Raw genomic sequence first — 23,717 nt, forward strand, 5'->3', positions numbered from 1 at the left:
GAAACAATGGTTCGCAGCTATCACTCATGGCTCTGGGTAAACCTGCAGCCTTTGCAAATCTTGGCAAACAGTTTCCCCCTCCAGCTGTGGAAGTTCCTTCTGCACCCACCTGCAGCTGCAAACTAGGTCTGTACTCACAGCAACATAATGTAAAGTTCAATGGGTTCAATAGTTATTGGTTTCTTCCCCTCCCCACTTTTTCTTTTTTTGGGGGGGTGGGTAAGCTGAGTGTTTGGATGGTTGATCTCCTCTCTGTTAGACATAGCACATCTTAAAAATGTGAGGATCTTCATTAACTGATCCGCCAGTATAAATGCATATGCTTGCTGTTCCTGTAAGTGCTTTCACACAATTCCCTTAATTATTCAGTTCCCACTCCTTCATTCATAGCAAGACTGTTGTGTCCTTCAGAACAGGAAATTGCTGCATTTGGAGTTTCCACTCTTTGCAAAGCCTTTGGCTTAAACATCGCTACTGAGAACTGGATGTGACTTGAGTAGCATCTGTATGGATGTGTGCTAATAAAAGCAAGGAATTGACTTTTTCCTCCAGCATCACAATGAGTAAAGGACTCCAAAATAACTCAACTGAGGAGTGCTGGCAATATATTTACAAATAAATGCCTGGCTACTTGGAGTTGCTACATCACATTTTTCTGGATGCTTCGGTTCCATGGTTAATGCAGTTAGAGGTTCTACTGGGAGAGCACATGTATGCAGTGTTTGTTCATTACAGCATGAGGCCGTGCCTAATAATGTCTGACCCTCTGTCTGTAGGTTAGGCCAAAGACCCTGATTCCAGACAGCCTCCCCATCTCCCCGTGCAGAGACCAACCTTCCAAGCAGCCTCCTACCTTCCAGAAGGCAACCGTAGTCAGCATCAAAAACCCCAGCCCTGCCCTCCCGACCGCCAACAACACCGTCAGCCATGTACAGACATCCAACAGCCAGTCACAAAGTGTCACCGAGTCTACAGCTATTTCATCACCTCTGAGCAGTGCAGGTGTGGCCTATGCCATCATTTCCACCTCCCCCAACAATGCAACTCCTATCAGCACCAGTGCAACTGTCTCTGTGGTCAACGATAGCATTAAAGTGCAGCCACTCCTCATTAGTGCCGACAACAAGGTAGGTTCTGCTTTTCCTGGATTTTGGGTTGGGTTGGGTTTTTGGTTATCAAAGACAAGAATTGTGTGGCAGATATAAGCAGAATATTCCCCTGGGAGTGCACAGCCCTGTGCAGAGTGATATCAGTGGTTCCTTTTGAAGAAAATAATCAGAAAGCAATGAGGAAGTTCTTACAGGGACACGTGGACACCAGCAGACATTTATCTGGTACATGCATGGTTTTTTAGCAGAATAAAATGCAGCATGATCTAGCCTGACATTAAAGGTTCCATATGATCTTCCATTTCCTTACACCAATCCTCACTAATAATATCCCTGAATCCTGTGCAGGCTCAAATTTCCTATGGACTCCCTCTTCAATTATACAGTGATATTAGTTATATCAACTAACCCCAGGGGAGTGTATCAAATAATCAGGCATTCCCTTCTACACTTTCAGGGGAAGACCAAATGAAATGAGAGCTCAAGGTTTCAAAACTGCATATGAATCAGCAGGGGAAAAAAAAAGCAAACAAGTTATGAATTACTTTTCTCCTCTTTGTACTGCTTTTCAGCTTTGAAATGCAAGAACTTCACCCCTCTCATACCAGAAACAGATTCAATAAAGGCTGCAATGTACCTAGCAGACATTAGTTGTAATATACTACTGGGATCCTGCTATTTTGGGTCTTGTTGGGAGCACAGGTTCTCATACTGTGCTAAAAAAGAGTACAGGATGTAGAATTACTTTTGAAGTAAATAACAGGAGGCATCTTGTTCCCACTTCTCAAACATAATTTCTTTTTCTCTTACTTAAACTGGCTGCTGCCTAAGAAAACTGTCCCTTTTTATGCTGTTGAATCTTCTAGAGCAAGTAGATGGAAAAGGCCCAGCACTCAAATCCAGTAACTTCCATCAAGAAAATGAGCTTGGGAAGGCCTCCCACGGTCCTTCATGAAGCTTTGATTATGGGTATAAAGTCACATTTGTAGTTCTGTGGTCAGAAACTGTCCTTCATTCCTTTTAAGTTAATAGTTTCTGATATAATGTTATCTGCACTGTCTAAATCTTCACATGGTAATTCAAATGCAAGCAGCTGGGATATACTAATATACATGCCTGTATAAAAGATCTGTGTGGTAATTCTTACAGGTTCTAAACAAGAATGATTTTTAATTTAAAACAGAAATATTTTGTTTATGCAAAACTGGACATTCAGTGCTCTTAACCCATAAATGCTGGGGCCTGAAGTCTAATCTGTTACATGAGTAGTACTGAGGAGCATCTCCATTTCCATCTCCATGTACTCACTCTGAAATGACACTAGTATGACTGAGATCAGACTGTGGTTTTGAATATATAGTAATTCTGTCTGGTCTACCTGTATGCAAAATAAAATCGAAGGAAAGACTTTAAAAATCTCTGACAAGATGAGTGCTAAAGCTAGGCTGCTGAGTCAGCTTCAGAAGTCCCCTAAATAGAAAGTGTCCTAATTTTCAGAGGCACTGAAGTGGCTCCCTTAGCCTGCAGTAGGTTTATAATGCACCTCTAAAAAACAACTTTTAGAAGCTTAAAGTATGGATTTAGAAGCCTAACCTTGGTATCCAGGTTTTTATATTTTTGGCTTCTGACTTGTATTTGTTGTCTGTAGAGTGATCAAGTAACCCTTCAAAGAAGAATCAAAGACTTCAGGTGGAAAAATCCAGTTTTGTATAGTGAGTTCTATTCCTTTATTTGTACATTGTCTTTTAGGTTATCATTATCCAGCCTCAAGTCCAAACCCAGACAGAAAGTAAAGTGGAGACAAAGAAACCTCCTGAAGGTTCAGCTCAGGGACCCCCTGCTACCAAAAAGAAAAAGGAGGAAAATCCAGAGGTGAATTTTAGTTTTTATTTATTTTTTTTTTAATAACTGAGCAACAGTATGGTTAAGTTATGGGGACGATTTCTAAAGAATTTTCTCTGTGTATATGTAATTGCTGCATTTGTGCTCGTGGTTCTACCAGTTGTTCATCTCTTTACCCAATCAGGGCAATCGGGTGATTTCCCTGGGAATGAGGTGTTCTGACACATTTGGTTTGCATCATTCAAACCTTCCACTGTTGCAAAAAGTAGGAATTGTAGGTCTCACAATAATCTAGACACCTTGCATGGGTTTCGCTCTATTTCTTGTGAGAGGTGTATACAAGCTTAAGATATTTTCATTTATGTTATCAAATATATAACGTCAGGTTTACAGCGTGTGTATGAGGATGAATTAACATTCTTTTGTAAGCTGAGCTTTCACATCATCTTTGTAATGAAACTTGCAGTTTTTAGGTTGTATTTAACAATACCGTTTCTTGCTTTTGCTATGTACATCTTCCCACATGTACACGGATTCTTCCTAGTCTGAAATACATTAAAATCCTTCAGCTTGAGTAAGAGAGCAGAAAGCAGGTTATAAGATTAAATCTCTTTCATGAACTGCATTTGTGATGTAAAATAAAAATGTAAATCAGAAGTCCTCGTAGAAATGGGGTCTCTCTTTAACAGGCATTTTGGGTTTTGACTAAGTATTCACAGTAGATTTTGTGTACTTTTAAGGCAATTTGAGAAGTCATACAAATTGAATCTACATCTATTGTGAAAATGCTCAGCTCCTGTGAAATCCTAACCTTACTAGTCTAATAAATGTGTAGCAAGAAAGCATCCTTGGAGCTGTAGATTTAAGAGGATTATTACAATATGGATTTATAATGTTACTTGGGGATGTGGGTGGTCATTCATTTTGCCATTTTAAGAGGTTCGTATAGTTTAAACAATGTTAAGGATAACTAGTGGCTTTTAGCCTAGCATCTCACAGCCTTTTGTAGAAGTACAACAGAACTACATTTATGAAACCTCCCAACTTTAAAATCTGACCCTCTTATCAACATCCATTGCCAGTGAACGGCAGGAGTGTAGGGTCCTGTTTTGTTTATTTTCCATAAGATTATTTGTTGTGTAGCACCCTTTGGGCAGAAAGGTTAGGAGATCCTGCTTAGAAACAGAGTGCTAGAGAAACCATCCATTTTTGTTTGCCTGTAATGTATCTACCAAGAAAGAATACTGAATATCTTCTAGACAGATGCAGGAAGAGACCATAAGACTGGGGACACATTTTGGTGTAGCATTCATAAATTGAACAGGCTTTTCATTAAATTGCTAAGTAGAATATCCTTACTACCTTTTTGTAACCAAGAACATTGCTCCTACTGCTCATGTTGGAGGTCTGGGCCAGCACCATTTTCTGGCAAGCACCAGGAAGCTCCTAAGTGTGCCCTCAAGTATGATGATTATTCTATTTTCATAGATTTGCTTCATGGATGTAAATATGTAGGTCTAGAGTTAATTTCTTTTGTTCTTTGGAAGTAAACTTTAGTTGATTATCATGTATTTATCCAATTAGTGTAATTAGAACTAACAGCATAATTAGTGTAAATACATGTAATGACATAAATAGAACATGTAATTACAACATGAAATGGTTTTGTAAAAATCTTTGTTTTACTTCATGAAAAGACATACTGCACATTTCTAAAAGCACTCCTGGCTTTTCAATAGATGATTAAATTTAAGGCAAAGAGTGACAAAGGTTCCATGATACTCTTTAAAAGAAAATAAGCACTCTAGGCACCTGTCTTCACACCTTTATTTGTCTTTGAAGCGCAAAACTGAGACAAGAACTCCAATATGACTCCACACAAATGTGAGTCATGACAAACTGGGATTTAACTAACTAAATTGAAATTTGAAAGGAAATACATGATAAATCACTGGACTTACCAGTAGCCAAGAATCCCATGTGCAGTTACTGAGCGTACCTGTGTGAACAGAATGAACAGAGAAGACTGAGGACAATGGTGATCTTTTGTTCCTGGTGTGGTCATTCTCCTGGACACAGCCCCCTGCAATATCTGTGCCTTTTGCATAAGGCAGTCATTGCTCCTTTCCCAAGTACATCATCATTAGACTAAAGCAAACCTGGCATTGGCTGTCTTGCAGCCAGAATGCCTGGATGCCTGGCTGTGGTGTAGCTTTCCCAGAAGCAGGAGGGAGCTTCTTGACCACCCAGGTCCAGTGGTTAGAGCACTCTCCTGGGCTATGAGCTGAGTGAGTTCCATCCCCCAGGGCTGTGGAGGATGTGAAGGAAGGTCTGTTTGTTTGTTTGCTGGCTTATTTTCTTAAAAGAACCTGAGTTTAGCACAGAAAGAAACAGAATTCTGCCCAAAAGTTTATTTTATATTAGTAAGCTTTTTATATTTCTGGAAACACTTCCAAGACATTCTAGCAATTTTTTATTTAAAAGAAAACTTGCTGCCAAAAATTTGGATTATTTAGCTAACAGTTTTTTTAATCCCACCTAAGGACAAGAGAGACATATTCCAGTTGTGAGCTAAATGCTAGTGTTGGGCCTGCATTGAAAATCTGGAGACACTGAGGCCTCAGTTTTGTGGATTCTTGCACAGAGGAGAAGCAACAGAGGCTGTGATATTTTAAATAAAAGCACTGCAGCTGAAGTGGTGTTTTGAGTTGAATCCAATGAGCTTACATGAGTGTGACATAGCAAACCCCATAAAGACAAATATACTGTTAATATAATATGCTTTTTAAAAAGAATACAGCATCTCCTGGGATTTTTTTAAAAGGAAGCATCTTTCAAATATCTATAAAGACTAACCTTTCCTTGTTTAATAGTGAGATAATTATCAAGTCAATTTATGAAGTCTCTTCATATGTTAAGCAAGTATGCTGTCATTATGGTTAATTAAGTATGTATTCAAATAACTTTATCATGAAGAGAGAAGATTGTTTAGCAAGCATTCCAGTACTCAAATCATTTTAGTTGAGATGTCAAAAAATGTGTGTTTCCCCTACAGTTCAGTCTTTAGGTCATACAGGCATTCTGCAATTCACTGGGAAAATACAATTACACATTAGCTGTTCCAACTTTCTGAGTCTATACCTAAATGTTGTTATTGCTTCTGCTTAAAGCAGAAGTTACATTTTGGTGGGAGTGAGATGAAGTGAAGATGTAATTCCACTCAGTTGGCTAATTTTCTTCTCTCAGATCTGCACAGTGGATCTCCAATCAAATATTCATCTTCCCCTTCAGGTGTAGATCCCCCCACTGTGTCTAGCTGGTGTTTCAGACACGTCAAGAGCAAATGTTATTGAAATCAAGGCCTCACACATGTGCTTGCCATTGCCACAGTCGTGGAGGGCAGAAATAGAGCATGGATGTATCTAAATTGCCAGTGATGAGATTCTCATCACCATTTTTTAATCTACAGGGAGAGTTAGATATGGGAAGATTATGGAAAGAAAGTATTGCTGCTTTTTGAGGGTGTCAGTTCCCCTGCTTGACAAAGGTATTTTCACAGATACCAGAGGGGTATAAATGTCCAGTCCTGACCCTCAGATTTTGAAGAACCCGCTCCAAAGCTAGGTCTTCTAATCTACAGAATGAGGGTGTGCTTGCTTTCACAATTTCACTGGTGAAAGGCAGCGTTGTAAAGTAGATGGTAGTTCTGATGACTGACTAGCTGATTTTATCCTGAACTGGAATGAAAAGTTGAATCATCAGGCTTTTCACAAAACACGAAGGTCAAACTAATTTTGACTTGTAAGTGTTGAAACACGTTCTCCTTACACTTCTTTGATTGAAACAGAATGTTTTGACCTTCTGCTGCTAAAAACTGTATTTTAGTTTGACCTAAATCTCCACATTTTGTTTTGGATGAGTGATAATTGTGTCTTCCTATGGTCATTGGATGCTTTATTTGGGTTGGATTGTGGGCTTTGGTTGCTTGTATTTCCTAATAGCTTGGGTTTCATAGTCAAATTTTCTCTCCTCTGGAATTTCACCTCGTGAAACTGCCACTTGGGTTATATACAACAAACTTTTTAAGGACAGCAGAGAGAGGAAGAGAACCCTGAGGCCTCATGGTACCACAGATTTGACTTCAAACCAAGAAGTTCAGTTCAGTTTGGGTTTGGAACAACACAGCAGAATTTCAGTTTTCCATGAAAAAGATGGCATAAAAACTTCAGCAGAACTTCTTCGGCAAGGAATAAATTCCTGATGAAAAATCACTGACAGAAAATTTAATCTGCTCTAGTACTTGCCCTATTACTGCATGGGAAGATTTGTTAGTATGTATATGTATTTTGTGCATATCTAGTGTAAAATAATCAAGTGTTACTTTCATTCCAATTCCTCAATGCAAAGTGAGTTCACCGGTGTCAGTGGGAGATGTTTGTTCACTCCCCATTGAGGGAAAATATTGGATCAGTGTTCTTCTTAATAATTAGTGCATGTGATATGCTTTTTATAACGTGGGAAGAGAAATTTCTGAAAGCTTTTTTGGGTTGAGGGGCCTTTCAGTATGCTTTAAGTGTCTTGTTTAGTGTTTAAAGCTCAGTGAAAGTGTCTCGTATCTTGTTTTACTTCATACAGCTTGCTCACATCCAATGAAAGCAGTGCTGTGTCGAGATAGTGATAGTAATAATAATGCACAATTACTTCTCTAAAGAGTGGAGTAACAGCGCAGCTAGCAATATGAAATTGAATAGAATGAATTGACTGAATTTTGATCATGTGCTGTATAAAATCAGTAGTCATACATCTTTGGTTTCCTAAGTCTCTGAACCGCTGAGGTTCATATAGTCATACACGTAGGATGTGACTGACCAGGCATATCTGAAGCAAATCTTCAATTAAATTTCTTCATATCACTATGCATTAAAATAAGACAGGTTTCTAAAAGACCTTTATTGGGTTTACTCTGTCAATGTTGAATTTATTTATTTGCTTACTTCTACCATGATTGTTGTAGTAGAAGATCTAACTCCTGTTTGGTTTTTTTCCTTAGAAAATTGCCTTCATGGTAGCATTAGGACTGGTTACAACAGAACATTTGGAAGGTAAGATGGCATGTGTTGTTTTACAGTTCCATTTTTTGAGTGAAATATCTTCTCTTGGCTATCCTCAGAAGGGCAATAAAAAAATCAGGTGAAATGTTACCTGTACAGAATGGTGCATTTCAGCCTTTCCTCCCATCCCGTTACACAGCTCAAGGGGCATGAGAACTGGCCCTGCAGGCAGCACCAACAGGCTTGGCATAAGCTGGTCTTCGGGCTCACTCAGTCATCATGGTCCTTTAAGGGGTGTTAACAACTGGAGGATGATAGTAAAACAAAAAAGTCTGCAGAGGCTGTGACCAGCAATGCTGTGGCTGAGGAGTCAGCAAGGTTCAAAGACGTTTACTCAGGTCTTCTGTAACAAGCATGCCCTCTCCTCCTTCCCCCTGTGAGATGGACTTTTATTTCTTGAGTAATAATCTGTCTTCTCTAGAGTTCCACAGAATAATGTGTAAAATAGTGGTGAAAATCTGGCCTTTGTTTTGTAAGATTTTAAGTAACTTAGATAACTATCCCTTTCAAATACTTCCTTCCCCACATTTCACCAAAAAATAAACAAGTTGCCAGTCTGATCCTGCTTTTCTTTGGGAGAGCTGCTCATATGGCTTCCCAGGCTTCTGAATACGAGTTCAAACAAATATTGCACATAAACTGAAGTCGGTATCACGTACCGTTCAGTTTCCTTTTCCAGTAAGGTCTTTCCGAAAAGACCTTGCAAGAGTTAGATTTGTACCTTGCTTTGTCTCAGCTTTGCCTTGCTGAAAACGTAGATGAGAGGGAGGGAAAAGAGTTTGTTCAGCAACTTTGCCAGTGGCGTGAGGTGAGTTTGGGGGTTTCTCAACAGAAAGGTTTCACTTTCATGGGCAGAGCAGAAGATACATCTATTTTTAAGAAAAAGTCTACAGCTTGATGTGTTTTAGTTACGTGCTTGGCTAATACAAGTTGGTGTGGTTCCATTGGTGTGAGGAGAACAAATCTGGTTTCTCTGCCAGCTGACAGTGGTTCTTGATCACAAAAAATATTCATGATAATTGATATTTACCGCCATCCCATAGACCATTGACAGCAAAATACTTAGGAATTTCCATTGAACCCAGTTTAAAATTTATGCGCTTTAGACTTAGGTGGATGCTTAGATATTTTGCTGACTCAAGAGGTATCTACCACTTTACAGCTTGATTTATTTTTATTAAGATTCCCCATGCTTCTGTTCTTTGGTTTTAAGAGAGGCTGTGAATTAGTGAGAAAATAACATCTTAATTGTAAGGTCTCCTCAGTATATTCAGGTTTCCTGTGGGTCTTTTTTCCTATTTTTTCAGTGTCTTTCCCCTTTAAATCTGCATTTTAGAAAATAACTTTATGTCCCAGTGACTGAGAATTTGAAAGCAGTTTAAAGAAACTTTAAGCCATCGGCTTTTTTAATCCCTTAATGGTAATGGATTGAAATGGAAATTAATAAGCTACAGCAATTTTGGGAGAAGATTTATAATCCAAAAAGTGCAAATGACGACTTGTTCTTGTTTTCTTTGTCTAAGGAAAATAGGACAACATTTGAAATTATGCTGAAGTGCGAATTATGCTTACAACAGAGAGAACTTAATTTTGATTAATTCTTTATCCCTTGATTTTATTGGAACTAATACATTGTTTGTGTGGATTTAATACTTATGTTCAAAACGCCGAGTACTGTTTGTTCTCCAGCAAGTGTGGAAACACACATTTTGAACCTAACTGCTACAGTACTAATCCTGCAGAATCAATTCTTTCAGACAAATTCACTTTTTATATTCCTACTAGCTTAAAATAAATTGCTCCCACCAAGAGCTATTTACTATGGAAGGGGTATTTCTTCAAGAGTATTGGTGATTGCAGCTGTCAAAAATACCCTTATAGCTTTCAAATGCTAAAGGTTATTATTTTAGTGCTATGTCATATTTACTGTTATAGCCATTGCTATCTATTGAGAAGCAGTGGTCATTACACAGTTCAGTTTATTTTAGTACTTCTAATGTATTTCTCAATTTCACATTTTTGGAATTAAACTGTATCGAGATTGGGTCATTAAAAGCTTATTCACTCAGTATAATTAATTCATAGTGTTACTGCTTTTCTTTATTTTACTCGTTAATTTTGGGGGGCAGGGCTATGATGCACTTTCTACGTGGATTTTGCTATAAGCCTAGCAGCTTTTTCACGTAGCACACAGAGGACTGACTGTCTTTCCACTTACTGGGGAAAGAGCTCTGTTCTGCAGAGCTGAGTGTGAGGCATCTTTTGAGGCCTTTACCAGCAAATGAACATGGCACCTTCCACTGACTGACATTCTGCAAGGCACGGCTTCCACTGAAGATAAATGGTCATTACAAGCCTCATAGAATGACCATCCAGAGTGCTTATTAATGGAAAGCAGCAACTCATTGTAGCTTCACCTCCAGCATAAAGCTCTCTTCTGATTTATTCATCTCTGTCAAATGTATTACAGTTTAGAAGTCTTTTTTTTTTTTTTTTCCTGTTTGGGTTATGTTTTTGAAATTAATAAACTAAGGAATAAGATAGCCCAAATCTGTGATGCAGTGCATGGTTGTAACATACTGAATCTCTTTCTCTAGACATCTTTTACCAATACCATTGTGTGACACTAAAAAAAAAAAAAAGAATAGGTCTGAAGAGAACTTCAAAAGAATTCTTTCCTTCAGGTAGTTCTAAAAATGTACATTTTGTTTTACCGTAGCAAAATAAAAACCCTGAAATATTTTAAATTTCCACATAGATGACTGGAATGGTTTAATCAGCTAAAAGAAATTATTTATATTTATTAAGCCCTGTTTTGAAACATACACAATACTTTTAGCAAAAGTAATGAGTAACAAAAGATAGTATATCAGCATATGTTTCTGTTCTATCTTGGATATTTACAGCTGATTATTTACAGCTACACTCTTAGATACACATACTCCTTGTATCACAAGCATGGATATTTTCAGTTCACAGTTTCCATAAATAAAGGGCTGATATTGTGCTCTCCCTCCCTGATGGCTGCATAAGATGGAGTACATCCAGAGCTGTTTCAGTTCATTACTTCCTCTCTCTCTCTTTATTTCCATCTATTCCCACTGCTATTACTTTTCGCCCCAGCCAGCTTTTAACTCTGCACCACGGCAATGCCTCTTCCAAACCTGCATTCCAGGTAGCTACCCCATGTGTGATTCAGACTCCATCAAATATTTCTGTTGCCTTGGTGAGAGCATGTACCAAAGATATTCTCTCTTAAACCTAGGACACAAAAGGGCAGAGAGCTGCAGATCCACCACAGTCCTCTTGTGAAGAAACTCAGCCCAGCTATGGACCCCAGCACTCAGGAAGCTCTGCTGTATTAAATTCTTTGTTTCTTTTTCTGTGACAGTGAAAAGTCGTGATCTTGTATCCCGTTGACCTCCTGGGCTTCCCTAGCTACAGCTTTTTCCCTACACTGCCACAAGGGTGGTGAGATTCTGCAAGCCTGCTTGACTCCACTGACCTTGTGTTACTGGGCCTGGCTGCAAGAATCACAGCTCCAGCCCACACTCTTGAGACCAAAGTAAAAAGTCAGTGGGTGTCCATTTTCTCCATTTCTTTGCCAGCATCAAGGCACATGAATCCTCTGTTGTCACATCTCTGGCACCTTTCTGCCTTGACAGAATTCCACTCGTATGCACTGATGCTGACATCAAGAACAACCATCTCTTTCCTAGTGGCTCTGTGGCAGGTTGCTGATCAGTGTCAAGCACTTACCCTGATGCTGAGGCCTAATTTCCTTCAGAGGATACCAAAGGGTTTGGAATGTTCTGGATGGAGATTTCAGCATAGCCAGATGAGCATTTCATAGGAAATATTTCCACAGTGGGACAGAACCAGTACCCATACAAGATCCTCCATTTTGGAGTCTGTGTAGCACCAAGGATGCTAACAAGATACTGGGAATGGTTGCAGTCATGGCATTTATCACACATCTTGGTGCAGCCTTGAATCACAGGTTTCTTGGCTAGTGAGATTCTGTTTAGCTCCCTGACTCACAGGGCAGCATAGGTGTAGCTCATGTCAGATTGTGAGAACAGGTCTGTACTCTTTGAATTGCCATAGAAGATACCTTCTGAGCACGAGAGGTGACATGTTCCTGTGTCAGTGAGAAAACCCAGCCAAATATGCAAACAGTAGCTCTTACGTTTTTCTTGTCTATCTAGTTTCCTTCTGATACATCTATGCAAGAGTGGTGGATGCACCAGTAGCCCTTCATAAAATAAAAGTTTCAAATTAATATCTTGGAACGGAGGGCAGAACAAAATCCATGCAGAGTGTTGGCCTTATCTAGGGACACTGCGTCCAAGACGTGACTAGCAATACTAACAGCATTTACTGTAGCAAAACTTAAAGTAGTATGTGCCCCCTTTTGCTCTGTGGAGAAGCAATCAACATTTGGAAAGGGTGCCTGGAAACCAGAACTATGTGTTGGAAATCCTGTTCCCATGAATCGTAGACATCCTGAAAGCTGGACTGTATCTTATTGGTGGATTGCAAATGGAAGGTGGTGCTCAGTATCCTGAAGGTCATTTTCTGGTACTGAGGATGTTCTGAGATAGACCTCAGACACTGATGAAAGATGCCTGAACTTCTGCAGAACCAGATGGTGTCCTGAGTTTCTGTTTGATGTGCTTCTATTCCTGTGGGCTGGAGGGCTAGTGCTCCTGCCAGTTCCTCGTGTTCTGAGAGATTTGTTTAGAGCAAGACAGAACAGAGGTATCACCATCTCAGGTACATTTATACTAACATCCCTCTGACACCCCAGTGAAGAGTCTAAGCTTTGCCTTACAATATTCACATAGGAAAAATTTAAGAACAGAGCTTCAGCCCAGCTGTGCACACTTCCCATCATGGGATGGATATTGGGTGGCTCTCCTTTCTAAAGTAGGTCTGCTCTTACTTTATTATCAAAATACAAAGTAGGCTCTAAAACATGTGGTTATAATAATCCCACCATTATGAACTTATGTCAAGAGCTGGAAAAAGAAATTCCATATGACAGAAATGAAATCCTGGCTCAAATAAAAGTAGCATTAAATCTGCAGATTTCAGCAGGCCAGGAATTCACTCTCTCTCTCTGCGGGTGTTTACAGCAGTATCTGCGTGACCAATTGTTGCTAAATGCAGTGCTCAGCACATACCTCCTTGAATAGGTGTTACCATTTAGCAGAAGGGAGTTCTCTTGTGTTTCACCCTTTTCTAAACAGGGCTGCAATTCCATGAGCCTAACTTTGCGCTGCTGTTTCCAGCGACACAAAGACATGTTTGGCTCATAACAACATGTTGCATGCTCGGGATCGTGAAGTTGTATATTTTTGGATGGATAAATCATCACACCCTACTTACAGCTAAATCTAGCCATGCTGTTCTGACCATACTTTTCCTAACCTTCACAGAAGAAAAGTAATGCAAATAAAATTTAAAAGGATCTCTGTGCTTCCCTCTGATACGAATTACAAGGCTTTTCTGCTTTAGATGCTTCATTTTTGTTAATAGGAGACATTGATAGTATTTTGAAAGCTCTCTGTTGATGCTTGCTGAATATGTGTCTGAGTGGATCATAAGAAAAACCTTGTAGAGTGGCAGAAGTCCACCTTGGAGGAGGGGAAAAAAAAAAATGCCCATGTTGTGAATCATACCAGGAAAAGCTTATTAATGTCAAACCTTGAACTGCAGCAAATATCAATGCTGATGCAACCCAATTATACTTCAGAAACAGAAACTGAACACAAAGCCCAAGGGGTTGAGGGTAAGAGCTTCTTGCTTAACAAGTTAGATCTACATTTTTCCCTGATGAATGTGAAACACACAATTCATGTTTCTTTCCATGGTTACAGAAATCCAGAGCAAGCGTCAGGAAAGAAAGAGAAGAAGCACAGCAAATCCAGCCTACAGTGGACTCTTGGAAACAGAGGTACTTGATAATTCACATTTTTTTACCACAGTTCCATTTCATGTCAATAAAAGGTTTAAGTGCTTCATATTATGAAAGTATACATGAATGCAGAACCACACATCTGCTTGTAGAGAGATATTGATACAGAAAAGAAAGAAAAAACCTCATCTCAGTAGCTAAGCAACAGGTTTTCACCCCACAGCAGAACTTGCTTCAAACAAGAATTTGTCTTAGTTTTAATAAAGGCCAAAAGGACTTTGTGGGACCTAATCAGTCTTTCACCACTCTTTCCACGATTCCTTCAGGTCAGAACTGGAGAACAGCAGTGCTGCATTATGTTCAAAACTTGCATTGCTATTTCTCTTTTCCTATGTGCCAAATAATAAATGGACAACTTTGCTTTTTTTATTAGTGACATTAATAAAAGGGATGTGTTGGTTTAAGAATCAGTGTGCTCTGCAGGGAGTATGGAAACCTGCATAATAAATATAATAATGCATAATTAAAAATAAAATGCTCTGGGTAATCACTGTTGTCTGTTACATTTATGCTGTTACATTTATGGTAGTAGTAAAGTTTGGTCCTACATAATATTAGATTTTAAATCTGGAGTAAAAGCAGCATATAAATAGATGCAACTTTTTCTGAAATATTTTTTTTTCCTTGTTTCTGAACTGGCACATATGTATTTATTCAGCATATTAAAATTCCACCTTTACAATTTCATCACAGTTTGGCCTTACTATTTGAACTTCCCACAACAATGAAACTGACTTGCAGCCAGCTCTCCATTTAAGCCAGATTTCTCTGTGTTCTGAATTCTTCAAGCCTAGTGAAAGGGATTTTTATTTAGGTACAAGTGATACAGAATTTTTGCCATGCCAGTATTTCAGATTTCTGTGTTTGTTGGTGGACAGATGAGGCTAAGAAGAAACCCACCACAGTAGCCAAGCCGTTTAGTGGCATGTTTGTTCCTTTTCTTTTAAGTGTTGGAGATTTTTATGCTCCAGAGCAACTCTGGGCAGTTGAATGCTTCAGAACTTCTCAACTTTTCTGTAGCACCCTCTTCAGAGCAAATACTGATGTCCATATGTCCAGTGTTTTAACACAGTAAAAACCTTAGCCTTGCTGGCTTGAAGTTCGTTGTGTCTTTCCCTTAAGCCTTTTTTACTGAGGAGTTTATTAAAATACTTGTAGTAGAGCTTTGTGACTGTTGTTTGATCAGTGTTTGTGAGAAACTCAGTTCTCTTGGAGCAGGGATGGGATGGAAGAGGTCTGCTGAACCCCTAGTCCATGCTTCTCATTACATCTGTTCTCAAAAGCACATCCAGAAGTGAAAGATGGCATGGAGAAGGAAATGTCTGTGAAAGCGTCCTGTGGCTGATCAGCTGTGTCCTCATTAGGAGATGTCATTAAGTACTGACCATGGGGAATGCCCTTCAAGTAAAATGGAGGCAGATGGTTTTTCTCTGATCAATTAGCTGCTCAGATTGATTTGCTAATCAGTGAGCTGAGGTATTTTGTGACATTTCAAGCATTTTGGTGCAGTTTAATTTACGGTTAGTCTACTGAATAATCTTTAATTCATGATTGTTTAAATTGAAATTGCATATAAATTAGACTTTTTATTTGCCAACACCCCTCAAAACGGCAGGAGCTCAGCATCTGTAGTGGTGATGCTAACTTCCTTGATTACAGAAACGTGATCACAGTCCTGTGTCTTCACTTGAATGTTGTGCTTTTTCTTTTCTAAGCTTTTTTCTTTAAAAAAAAAACACCAAAAAAAACCCCCCAAAACCCCAAAACATTCTACCATTCCACTTTCCTACCTTCCTTAGCTCTTTTTCTTTTTCTTTTTTTTTTTCTTTTTTATTTTTAAATAGGAAAGGGTTAAGTTTCAGGCTGGGTGTTTTTTGAAGGAAAAAACATCAGTTCAAAATTACTTAACATGCAGGCATCTTTGTATAAGAGAATAAGTTTACTGACCACAGAATAAATCATGTATTAGCAAAACACCTCCAATTTGCCCCCAAGCAGAGTCTAACAACATCTAATGGAAGAAAATGGTACTGTTTCCAGTCCTGCTTTACAAGTATTGGATGGCTCAGAGAAACAATTAGGGGTTGTATAGACTATTAACAAAGCCCAGCTTGCTCCTGAACAACAGCTTTTACCATCTGACAGGCTGGTGATGGACTGCATTGAATTAGTTGAACATCTCAGTTGGGTTTCCAGTGGTCGGTGTTTGCAACTTTGAAAGTCTTGGTGACCTCAGCAGATTGAAATAAGTTCCAGCTTCTTAAGGTCATAGACATTAAGCTCTGAGAGAGAAATATTTTGCTTAGACTCTAATACAGAGCTTGCAAACAAAATATGTTCCTACAAACTGTAGGCAAGTGTCACAGAATGTACTGATGCTTTTCTGCGGGTGGGATCTCCATCACCATTTCTGTACATGCAAACAAAGATGTAATCTCACAGCAACAATTTATTATGCCATTTCTCCTTTATAGGCATTGTTTATCTGCTAGGCTTGGAGTTGCTGTTGCCTTGCTCTTACCAACCTCTGAAACATATCCTGGAACTCAATTGATAAAACTTGCAATTTGTATTTCTCTCTTGTTAATAAAATCTAATGCACCTAAAAATGCTCTTATGAAGAACTGTCAGGGAGGTAAATAATACAACTCCTTGTACTGACTGTCTGAGGGGTTAGGAATGAATTTTCTAAGTCACAGAACTGGCTTCTGGATAGGTGGTTACATATGGGGGAAGCTCATGGAGATGGTTAATATGAAATGGTGAGGACTTTCCAGTGACTGTGGTTGGTTTCTTTTCCCTTGCAGCGGAAACGCCTTGCATCAAATTATTTGAATAACCCCTTGTTCCTTTCAACAAGAGGTAAGCATATTGTAAAATGAATATACTGCTATTCTAATGACATGTTAAATATTTATTAGTAGGATTTCATATAAATTACTGCTGGGGTACCATAGAGCATTACTTTGTGTAAGGTCCCCATGCTTTTTAGTGTGCAGTGAAAATAGATGGTTTTCCTGCAAAAACAATTGAAGGATGAGGCTAAAGGTCAAAACTGTGCAGAAATGGATCCAAAGTCTCTGCAATCATTGGAAAATCCTGTCTCTAGTATTGTAAGCACCATGCAGAGAGAGACTGATTGAAGAAGCCAGCGTTGCCAATCCCAAGTGCTTATATATAAATTGTGATTTTGAAAATATCTACTATTCTGGGCTTTTCATTTCATCCTCAGAGGCTAGAAATTTAACATACCTTTTGCTTTAAAAAAATGGCTGAAAAACCACACTATTTTTCTGACTCCCAAGAGCTGGAGCCATAAATCTAGATTTGATGGCCTTGAAGATGCCTGCCAATCTTGTATTTATAAGAACTTCAGATGCTGAAAATGTCATGGTAAAAGCCTGGAAAACGAACAACTCAGAGAAGCCATTTGGGGGTGATGATGATTAGCTCATCTGAAGAAGCTCATTCCAGGAAAAACGTGCAACATATAGAAAAGGCAAAGAATTCAAAGGTGGGAGATGAAAGGGATGGTGGTTGGTCTTAGTGATCCCAAGGGTCTTTTCCAACCTGAATAGTTCTATGATTCTATGAAACAAGAAGAGCACCGAGTACAATTTGATTTTTCAGACAAGGCCCATGTAGGATTTTAAGAGAGAAAGCAAGAAGTTTGAGTTGCATTTCAGAAGAGGAGAGCAAGAAATGTGATTATGTCCTTGCACTCATGTTGCCTTTGCAATTTAGGCTTTACTGTAATGCATTAGAAGTAAGAGAATTATAGAATCACAGAGGTTGGAAGGGACCTCTGAAGATCATCAAGTCCAACCCTCCCGTGCTGCAGCAGGAACACCTAGGACAGATCACACAGGAACACATGCAGATGGATCTTGAAAGTCTCCAGAGAAGGAGACTCCACAACCTCTCTGGGCAGCCTGTTCTAGGGCTCTGTCACCCTCACAGTAAGCAAGTTTTTCTTCATGTTGAGGTGGAACTTCCTGTGTTGCAACTTGGTGCCATTTCCCCTTGTCCTATCACAGAAGACAGGCATTTTTCTAAGGCAAATATTATTTTATTACTAGGAACATTTGCAGAAGTAATTTCAATTAAAACATGGAAGTTTTGATGGTTTTTCAGTGTTTGCTTGATGTCACTGTCAAGTGTCATGTCTAGTGCTCGAAATTCACCTTTCTGGCCCTGCCTTGAATTCCTGCACAAGAGGACCACCAGCTGAAATGCAGCAGTGCTTCGCTCTGCCTTCCAAACTTCATGTGCTAGATGCAGACAGTCGGCCTACTTACCATATGCCCCTAATGCATAGGGTCTCAGAGGACAAGAGGGGTCATTACGTGGTAAACAGCTATGATGACACACCTCTCAGCAGGAGCCCATGCTCACGTTACCCCCAGTGGAAAGAGCATTACTCCTGGCTTAGTTTTATCTTCAAAATTAAAATTATAATTTATTATTTGTCTCATCATACCATTTGTTTTACCCATGTACACAGATGGAAAAAACAGGAGAGAATGGCAGTGTTAGCAAGCAGTACTGTTAGATTTTGTCTAAGTTAGGCTTTTGTAGCTCTAACCTTCTTTCTGCTGCACATTTTCTATTTTATTTGCAAGGAAGTAGGCAAATGACAGAGCTCCAGTGATGCAGCTGTCTCAGAAAACTGGCAATCGGCTCTCTATCTCTCCTTAATTGTTGATTCCACTTTGAGTCCTGTCTCTTTGGTTATTCCAGCATCCAGAATCTGTGCTGGGATCCTGCATATTCATAAAATGTTCAGCTGGATTTCTTTACAGCCGGACTCCCTACCTCTGTAGAGGTTTATTAGCTATGTGCACCAGGCAATATTGTGCTAGATGCTGTGCAAGCTTGAAACCGAAGGCAGATGCTGTCCCAGACAGCTTGGCACTGCAGGGATGCAGTTGTCCACCTTCAGGCCAGAGCTTAATTGTCCTCAGTTTAATTTTTTTTCCACAATGAGGAGGCATAAGTGGACATATTTTGAAATATTTAAGATTTTCTAGTAAAAGTGAGCTGAAAGGAGAAATAAATGAACTAAAAAAATCCCTGTGAAGTAAGGAAATAACTGGCATTTCCAGAAACGCAGAAGAGAGCAATTCTTGTAAATTTTTAGCAAAATGTCGATTAATCAGGATTCATTTATCTGAAAATGTCTTACCTGAAATGAGGTCACATCCCTTGACATATATCATTTGTAGAAAAGACTCTTCAATTATCAAGCCCCTGTTTATCTGAATAACATTTATATCCCTTGAGTAATTGCAGTGTCATATCACAGTGGATCTCTGTGTGTGTATTTGTGGATATGAAGTGACATCTACAGCTTTTATGAGTCTGTGATTATTTATAGAACCCATTGCCAAAGGATGCTACAATAGTTGCATAAAGTAGACAAATTTATGGAAGAAAAAAATCTATCTAAGGATGTTAAATATAAAAATTTAAAAATGTGAACCTAAGGTTAGGGAAGCTCATAAACCACTAGTGTCTGGAAGGATACTTCTGGAGCAGAAAAATTTACTCTGTGCTTGCCCTGTTCTTGTACTCTGTGCATGAATGGCAGTGCTGGATACTGTTAGCAAAGGACCTCAAGCCTTATAGCCTTTAGTCTAACTTGGGTGAAGCTGTTCCTTCGTTCTTATGTTCCTCTTCTTACACGTGTGTGTGGTGTGAATGTGCCTGGATCTTCACGTGTGTGTGTATGTCAGCGTATAAAATAAATGTCTGTCAGCAGGAAGCAACTCTCAGATTGGTCTGTATATGAGAGATCACTGTGGCAGCTTTATTCCCATTTGTGATCAGAGAGGGAGCTGAAGAAGGACCAAAGTGCAGAAATATCTGCTTGGTTGCCTTTAACCCAAAGAAAGGCCTCTCATCAGCAGGCACCAGCCTCTTACAAATCAGCAGCAAAAATTTCAACTCGAAGTTTCCGTAAAGCTGTTAAAATTTTTGGCTTTTTATTTTTGAACCAAAGTGTGATGAATTTCACAAATATTTTTACTAAAGGCTTGGCCTGCTTTCAGGTGAGCTCTGATGATTCTTGTTCTTGTCAGGCTGTGAATGCAATCACAGCAGACTTGGTTCATCAGATCAGAAAATCTTGGCAGTTTGGTGGGAGTAGTTTGATGATAAAGGGTTGATGATAACATAAAGTTCAGTTGCACAAGTAGGAGAGCATTTTGGCCATGAATCAGCTGAACATTTTAACATGTGTTTAACAGTAAGTCAGTGGCACCACTTCCATACTCCAAGTTAAGCACTTGCTTAAGTACCTTGCTGGTTCCTTGCTGGTTCATGGCCAGACTGTTCATCACCCAGGAGGCTGAAGTCCTTAAGAAAGATTTTTGGAGTAGAGACATGCAGAGAGAAGGTCTACATGAAAGTTTCTGAAAATTTGAAATAGAGTCTGTGCTTCCCATACTAGGACTTCTTTAGCATCAGATCTTCAGACACAAGATTCCTGCAATGTAAATTTTTACATCTCAAATGCTAAGTTCACTACTTGCAGTTGTATTCTTTCCTGCCCACGTTAATGTTGGCAATGTCCTGATCTCCTGTGTCCCAGCTTGACTAAAATGACTCCCATAGCTGAGAACTAGCGTTTACTGCAGCGATGTATTTCCCACTAATCTGTTCTCTGCCCTTCTTTCATATGCTAGCAAATGAGGATCCATTCTGGAAGGTATGTGTAGAAAAATTTGTGTATTATCAGTGTCTTTCTCATCACTGTGTAATTCAGTGCTTGCATCTGTCTCTGTCAAGGTACAAAATTGCAGTATGTTCTTTGCATTTCCTACTGCTCATGGGAAACATTTCCCACTTTACATCTTTGAGCCTCTAAGTTAGAATTTCAAGGATTTGAACTCTTGGACTTCCATGTGCAAGGCTTGAGTTTAATCTCTTTGGAGAATCCACTGATTGATTGAGAAATTGCTAGTCCAGATTTGTGGTTTTAATGAAAATTCTAAGAAAATTAGTAACCATTCTAGTTTGTATAAACTAAATCTCTTTACACTGAAGTTAAAATCAAGACTTTTTGAGCAGGTAATTTCTAAAAAGTAGCATTTTGGAGAGGGATTTCTTGACAGGACTGAGTTAGAATTCAAGATATGAGCCTCACTAAAACTGTGAAGAAACATTATCATTAATATCCCTAACAATCAAAATACACTTTTTGAATAAACGAAACTATTATTCTTGTTCCTGGAAAAGTGCTAGGAAAGATTAAGGTTTTTTAAAATAATAATCCACAAGCCATGAGAGTTTAAAAATCAGTTATCTCCTTTATTAAAATGCACTTAATTATACAAGGAGTAATTAACATTGCTACCAGATTAGCATAGCAATTTACTACATGACACTGTAACTTTGTTGATGAGGCTTAGTTCATTTTATATATTGCTTCAGACAAAGTACTAATCAGTCTTGTTGGAGAAAGGTTGTCAGAGCGAGGATGAACAGAGACCAGTTAGCACCAGGGAGAACAGAGCAACAGAGGAGACCTCTGGAGGAGTTCACAAAAGAGGGTACATAGCAAAAGGTTGTACTTGAGCATATTGTTCTTCTACTTGTTCTTTGAGGCAATGGACATAAAACATAGAACTGTGCTTTTTCCCCAGAAACTTTTCCTTGCTTGCTTCCTTCAGCTTTGGACTTGAAGGACAAGTGATCAACATACTGACTGTGACCTATGCTTCAAAATAGTTACACATAGTGATGCACGTGATGGAGTGACACATCAAAATCAAGTGAAATAATTCCTACATCATAAGCTGCCTTTATGAGTCAACTCCCTCCTGTATTTGATTAGTTGGCTTTTATTTTTCTTTGTTTCAATTTATGGAACTTGCTTCTGGCTCATTTGTTTGTTTATATTTGTTGCTGTCATACACCATTATTTCTGTCTTCTCCAGTGGCCAGGATGCTTTTGACAATTTCATCTTGTGTGTGAATGAACCTGTCTGCTGCAAAAGTGGTTTTGAATGCTGAGAGAGGTTTCCAACGGGTTGATTTTACTCAAGTCATCCTTCTTTTCTTGCAGAGTGAGATCCACCATGATGAGCACTGCACTGCTTGCAAGCGTGGCGTTAACTTGCAGCCTTGTGGTACATGTCCCAGAGCATATCACCTCAACTGCTTGGACCCGCCTCTCAAAACTGCTCCCAAGGGGGTTTGGGTCTGCCCAAAGTGCCAACAGAAGGTAAGATACATGGAGCGTAGAACTCCAAGAGAAGAAAATGGGAGAAACCTCAAATTTGTGTACCACTAAACAAATCTAATCTATGACCACAGCTTATGAGGTGAAGTAATAAGGAGAGGCTTTTAGTATAGTTTGCAGTACTTTGCAGTATTTGTTTCTGGTATTTTAATTGTCTTAGAGTTAAAACATACACTGGGTGCCTTATCTTCCCTGTAATCACATCTGCTGAGATTTGTCCTTTTAAAATGTCTCGTCATTTCCTCTGTTTCCCTTCTTTACAATAAAGCCACAAGCACATAGGTTGCCAGATACGTAATGTAAGTCTTTCAGATGAGGGAGATAGTGTCAGAAGGAGACACTGTTCACCGGTGGATCTGAAAGCTCTTAAGATAAACACTTCTTTTTCTTTAAATCAGGTTTATTACACGTAACTATTGATCGTAGTCCTGTGAGAAATACCAGTTTGTCTAGTTGCTGTGAATAATGCTGATTGCATGAACAGGAAAACAAGGACTAAAACTGTACAGTGTCATGAAATTGTAGAGTCGAGGCTTTGATGTTTTGCCTTGGAGTTCTTTGTGGTTAGCATTGAGGTCACCATTATGTTCCTTTGAAAATGTCAAGGGAAAGTTCTAGTATGCAGTTGCAGAGTGGAGTGGCCCAGGATTAGATCTGTGCAGTCATGTTTTCATATGGACCAGCAACTTCTCCCACACTGAGCAGACAAGAGCCCTGACAGTGCGGAGGTCTGCTTGTCAGGGGCTGGAGAATGTTTTCTGACCATGACAAGAAGAAACAGGATTTGTAGGCCCCTTTTAGCACTGTTTGCTAGTGCTGTTTATAGTCATGTGTAAAGGAGCAAGCCCCAATGGAGATTGCTACCCGTATTATTCTTTTGTTACCTTTCAGTTTGCAAATTCTGAGATGAGAACCCTAGATCTGGTCCTGTAGAGCTGTGATGCTGGAGGAAGAAAAACATAAATATCTGTCTTTTTGGAGTTCTAACTTCTTATTACTTCCTGGGCTTATAGGTGTTAAAGAAGGATGACAATGTGCCATGGACTGGAACTCTGGCTATTGTTCACTCCTATGTTACTCATAAAACAGGTAGGGGTTAACACAGCTATTGACAAGAGATTCTATGCTTGTGATGGGTGATGCCATTTGGGTCCTGCATGGCACTAATATTACAGTGGTGTTACGGTGCTACAAGGTGTTGTGGCACTATTAAGTTAGGGGCTGTGTTAGGAAACAGCAGGTAACTTTTGTCCCTTCCCCCTTGGTCTGCTCCTTCGCTAACTTCTCTCTGAGGAAGCTAAGACTGATCTCTTAGGAACTTTGCTGTGTGAAGGAGGCTGTCATGAAAGTGGCACCTTCCTGAGCACAGAGCTGAGAAGGGATTTTAATACTGAATCATATCATATCAGCCTGGGAGGCAGAGAGACCCA

At 39.3% G+C, this 23,717-nt stretch overlaps 1 protein-coding gene across 1 annotated transcript in view; it reads left to right on the plus strand.

Moving 5' to 3' along the window:
• Positions 1-23,717, plus strand: part of PHF21B (PHD finger protein 21B) — a 161,478-nt gene that overhangs the window by 134,079 nt on the left and 3,682 nt on the right. The window contains exons 6-13 of the mRNA XM_051608007.1: positions 777-1,127; positions 2,859-2,981; positions 8,002-8,053; positions 13,945-14,021; positions 16,850-16,904; positions 20,729-20,751; positions 22,111-22,269; positions 23,301-23,376. Of these exons, the coding sequence (XP_051463967.1) occupies positions 777-1,127; positions 2,859-2,981; positions 8,002-8,053; positions 13,945-14,021; positions 16,850-16,904; positions 20,729-20,751; positions 22,111-22,269; positions 23,301-23,376 (916 nt within the window). The remainder of the gene's footprint in view (positions 1-776; positions 1,128-2,858; positions 2,982-8,001; positions 8,054-13,944; positions 14,022-16,849; positions 16,905-20,728; positions 20,752-22,110; positions 22,270-23,300; positions 23,377-23,717) is intronic.

Source organism: Apus apus, chromosome 1 (assembly GCF_020740795.1).
Source record: "Apus apus isolate bApuApu2 chromosome 1, bApuApu2.pri.cur, whole genome shotgun sequence".
NCBI classification, from domain to species: domain Eukaryota; kingdom Metazoa; phylum Chordata; class Aves; order Apodiformes; family Apodidae; genus Apus; species Apus apus.